This window comes from Montipora foliosa, chromosome 4 (assembly GCF_036669935.1).
Source record: "Montipora foliosa isolate CH-2021 chromosome 4, ASM3666993v2, whole genome shotgun sequence".
Lineage (NCBI taxonomy): Eukaryota > Metazoa > Cnidaria > Anthozoa > Scleractinia > Acroporidae > Montipora > Montipora foliosa.
This window is the reverse complement of record NC_090872.1, coordinates 1,895,813-1,900,812: the sequence shown is the minus strand read 5'-3', so window position 1 is coordinate 1,900,812 and position 5,000 is coordinate 1,895,813. Positions and strand designations below refer to the sequence as shown.

Below are 5,000 nucleotides of genomic sequence, written 5' to 3'. Positions count from 1 at the left end.
AATAAACAAGACTCAACCGAATGAGTGTTAGAGTTGATTTCCGTTCTCTCGAGAAGGTTCTCTAACTGTAGGTCAGAGAAAATGATCCTTCAACTAAGGCATTCTCGTTCGCTCCTTGTCATACGCTCCTGGAAGCGACTAAGGCCTCGTCCAAATTTTTCATATTTTTTACAAAAATAAAATACTAGTGAGCAACACACAGCAACAAATCTTGTCAACTTGTTTTATTTTCTCCAACCGGTTTCGTCTGTATTTCGTCAGGGTAGTTTAATTGAACGAGATGGTACATGGAACTTGCTTTATACCAAAGTTACAAAGTAAAAATCACGTTCCAACAAGCAAACATTACGCAAAGGATATGACCAAAATCCTACATAATGTACTGTAAAATTTTAATTTTGGGTGAGGGTATAAATATACTTCGCGTTAAACGTTGGCCAAGAATTTCTTACTAGCGTTTTAACTAGATGTGCTTCAAGTGTGGATATTCACAGTTACAAGGGCAAAGCCTGAAATCCTTGCACACATTGAACTTTGCACTTATTGACTGGGTGTGAGGGCCGGACGGGAAAATATTTGGCCTGAACAAAAGGGGGACAGTGTCCAGATATTTTGGGGAACAAAACAATTTAAAACAACTTTAGGGATTAAGAACAAGAACATAAGCAAATATTTAAAGGGAATAAGGAAACTGGGGTCTGGTTTACAAGTTATCCACATCGACAAGATGTGCCATTTAGGGAAACTTAAGTACGTGATAAACCTTCAAATTCCTCGACCACGTATTACCCAAGAAAAATCATAATAGCCACACGACAAATGAACAAGAACAACACATACGAGAAAATGTCCCAAATTGTGTGTGAAAATGAGTAATGTTAGCAGAATGGCTTGTTGACACCGGAAATGGTTTCGGTTTAACATAGATGGGAATTGCAAGAGATCGACCTGAAAGCTGAGCAAAGTCAAGTGAAAATGTTTACCTGTTCAATTGCAACTCTTCTTTTCTTACAACCTCTAATAGCTTTGTTAGTTAACCGTAGTAGCAGAGTGGCGTCTTTGATTCAATGACGGCAATGACCTCCGGTTACGTCAATCTTAAATTTTGTCACGAACCAAGCACCGAACAAAAGAACCCTTTGTTTCGGTATCCAATAAGGCTCTGGTTGGCACATAATATCAATAGATGACGTAATCAAAAACATAAAAGAAACAGCGGCTACAAACATAATGATAAAGGGCATTTGCAGCCGCTGTCTTTTTTATGTTTTTGATTAAGTCGAAATGACCAAAGAGCAAGAATAGATGACGTCATCGATATCTTCGCTATAAACGAGTTGCTGGGTTAGTGACCTTGTCATATCACCGCTTTTCGACAAGATTGATACAGTCGTGACACCACCCCCTGTCACTGTAATGCTCGGATGGAGACTCCAGCTTTCAGACTCAATATCCAGCTCTCCAGCCGGGCAAGCAAAATCTCCAGCTGAACTTAGGTTAACAATTTTGAAATATATAGATATCAAATAAATGATTGTTCCTCAATTTTTCCGCAGATGGAACACCGATCGTGATCCGAAAAATCGACGAGAAATCAGGAACTCAGATTCTCTTCCCTGCTCGTTGCAAATTTGTCATTGTAACATGAGTAAAATGTGCCACTAATAACCTCCGAGTGCAGGAAAAGTGATCTAGGAGAACTCAGATTTTAAAATTTCCCCGGGGGACCATGCTCCCGGACCCCACTTAAAGGTTCACGACTCCCTGAAACTTGGCATCAATTGGTATATCAGTAAAACTCGCAACTGGGCTCTTTGATTCACGGGTACAATGTTTCTTGCACCCTCGGCGGCAAATACAACATCGCCTTTAGCAGCTGGAGGGGGTGGGGCTATCTCTATCAACTTGGGGAACTTTTTGTAAACACAGCGTCCCATTAAAGAAAACAACAACACTGGTCAGTATTTTCAAATTTCAATCCATTCCGATCCTCTTAACGCAAAGTTATAATGAACACTAATGATAAAATATTTCCACAAAAAATTTCCATTTTCTTGTCACAAGTATTATCAACGGTTTACCGACGTTTGATTACCTTTGATTCTGTACATCTCTTTGACATTAAATACAGTATCTGAACATGGCTCTAATGAGGACAACTTAAATCTCCTACAGTTTCTTACCACTCTTCTTCTGGGAGAGCAGACAGCAGATTTAATTAGGTTAAATGCTTTCATCTTATTTCTAGTGTTTACATAATTATCTTGCCACGCCCCCACAACAAAGGAGCCCCATGGAGGCCCCACCCAATGTCAAGTCAAGTTATGACTACAAAGCAATGACCACTGCAGAATAAACTAAATCGATGAGCTTTATTTAGCAAGGTAAGACATGGTTGCAATATTCCTCTTATTAGCTCAGTTCAAGCAGTCAACTCTCTCATCCACTTTGACACAGGAGACAGGACGGAGGAGAATGTGGTTCATTAACTTAGTTAACTGACGATGATAACGATGATGATGATGCAGGTAAACTGGGTCAGTTGTATGTGCTCCATGAAGTACAGGAAGCACAATATTATTGCATTTGGCTTCAGCTATTCTGACATACATTGCCAAAAACAGGATACATGCATCAATTTGCCCTGAAACGACCTGTCATAGGTCACGACAATAATAATATTATTGTACAGAATCCAACACTACAAAAAAATGGCAGAATGTGAATAATGTCAGCTATTTAGTAATGATTCTACGGCTCTTTCTGCATTCCAAGAATGTGTGGAGAGGGCAACAAGGCTCTGGTTCTGTAAGAAACAAACGTTATTACAAATTACAACAATTTAAACATTCTACAATGTTCAAATCACAGGCACCTTTCATACTGCAAAGTAATTCCTGCATCTGACATGGGTCATGACTTCAAATTCTGTTGAAGCCTTTGTTACTGCATGAGTAATGACGTTCATAACAGTTATGAGCATTACTCGAGCAGTTCCTGCTCCTGATCAAAACATTTTTTCCTTTGGATTTCAAAACTATGTTACGTGACCCAAGCTTTAAGCCTTAATTTAAAAGATAAACTTGTTTATTTTAACTGGACTTTTCTTCTTTAATGGTCCGCCCTTACTAACTTTAAAATCTTGAGTGAGCTGGATCGAGGAGAAAATGATGTCAAAGACACGCTACATGTAGTTTAAGAATGCAATGCGTTTGTACGCGGCTGAATTAATATGAAGCACAAGAGTTTTGGGCTTTCAGATTTTTAAACTCGTGTTTTGCATACATAATAAACTGTGTTTACAAGCAGAAATCTTATTTAGCTATTGAGTGAATGACGTCACTTTCCCTAGATCCAACCCTCTGAGGTCCAGTCGGTCAGTTTTGAACGTGAGTAATAGCGGACCGTGAAATCAAAAAAAATAACTTACACACAAAGTAAACAGCCTTTGAATAAAAATCAAAGCTTAAAATTTTGCGAGGCAGGTGTTAAGCAAACACACTTTCAAAATCTGAACAAAAAAAAGGTATTGATTTTTTTATCGTAGTACCACTTTTAAGTTGTTGTGTCCACAAATCAGCCTGAATTTTAGTATTTTCCTTTTCTTTTCCTTTCTGCAATGATCTCAAATCTTGACATCTATCAAGAGAAAATGAGGGGACAGAGAGGGAGGCTCCTGGTCCAGCCCTTGGGATGTCATGTCCACGAAAGTTATTTTTAGACGAGCGGAAGTCTTCCGAGACGTCCGCATGCAGGCCAACTTCGGTCCGATGTTTGAAAGAAAATAAATATTCATCAGCCTTCCACGTGCGCCGTCATTTTCTCTTTTCACTAAGAACCTGAGAGCGAGGCAAGACTGCATGCGGACGTCTCGGAAGACAGACTTCCGCTAGAACAAAGACTTCCGCTCGTCTAAAAATAACTTTCGTGGACATAACATATCTCGGCCAACGCCCTGAGCCTCCCTCTCTGTCCCCTCATTTTCTCTTGCATCTATCTAACATTGTGGCACATCATTATCACACATGCACAGCAAATAAAGCCACGGTTCAAAAAGACTAAAAAAATTTTGTTTCTCATAAAGAAATTCTTTATCCAAAGATTTTACTGTTCTATTAACTCTTTTTACCTTACTAAAACCCATTGAGGTAAGCCGTCTGATCTTCTGTTCACACTCCCTGTCACTAGATGAAGGGGCTATAAGAATAAAGACAATAATAATAAATTTTAATTATTATTGCATGTACTTTAGCTATTTAGTTACCAGTAAATTGGTTGGAACAGCAATGTAAATATTTACCTCCAGCATAAACTTCTGCCCAGTGTCGGGCTGTTTTCCTGTATATTTCAGGGTGTTCTTTAAACTAGAAAAAAAAAAAAACAAACAAAGTGAAACAAGTTTCTCTACAAAGAAGTAATTAAAAAACAACTGGCATTATCCAATTTGTGTACCGCTATATTAATATTCAAGTATCACCCAAAGGGCCTCCAAGAGGTTTCTCATCCAGCCTTGTTTTCTTCCCAACAGTTTCAAAGTCACATCTATTGTCTTAAGTTAAACTACATGTAAATATTGATGGAAAGTTTTAAGCCTTGATTTCAAAAACCTATTATTTTACCATACTTCAAATGGAATTTTCCTATTTAATGGCCTGCCATTACTAACTTAAAAATCTTGAGAGAGCTGGATAGAAAAATAACGTCAAAGGCTCAATAGTTTAAAAATGCAATGAGTGTGTACGCTGCAGAATTAATATGCAGCATGGGAGTTTGAACTTTAAGACTTTTAAATTTGCGTTTTTGCATACATAATGTATAATTATAATAAGCTGCATTCACACACTGACATTTTAAGCTAGTGAGCCTTTGACGTCACTTTTCCATGGAACCAACCCTCTGAGGTCCATTCGGTCAGTTTTAAACATGAGTAACCATGGACCATGAAATCCAAAACTTACACTCAAAGTAAACGAAAGTAAATTTTTATCACAGCACTTTAA

General features: G+C 38.2%; 2 protein-coding genes across 3 annotated transcripts in view; both read right to left on the bottom strand.

Annotated features, from left to right (window-relative positions):
* LOC137999503 (sushi, von Willebrand factor type A, EGF and pentraxin domain-containing protein 1-like) overlaps positions 1 to 1,124 on the bottom strand; it is a 50,307-nt gene extending 49,183 nt beyond the window's left edge. For both annotated transcript variants that reach the window (XM_068845280.1, XM_068845281.1), the window contains exon 1: positions 984 to 1,124. The gene's annotated coding sequence lies outside the window, so the exon portion shown is untranslated. The remainder of the gene's footprint in view (positions 1 to 983) is intronic.
* A 1,229-nt stretch (positions 1,125 to 2,353) lies between these two features.
* The window catches only part of LOC137999502 (ubiquitin-conjugating enzyme E2 K-like), a 12,902-nt gene continuing 10,255 nt past the window's right edge, over positions 2,354 to 5,000 (bottom strand). The window contains exons 7-9 of the mRNA XM_068845279.1: positions 4,301 to 4,364; positions 4,130 to 4,197; positions 2,354 to 2,806 (exon numbers count right to left, since the gene is read on the bottom strand). Of these exons, the coding sequence (XP_068701380.1) occupies positions 2,732 to 2,806; positions 4,130 to 4,197; positions 4,301 to 4,364 (207 nt within the window). The 3' untranslated portion in view covers positions 2,354 to 2,731. The remainder of the gene's footprint in view (positions 2,807 to 4,129; positions 4,198 to 4,300; positions 4,365 to 5,000) is intronic.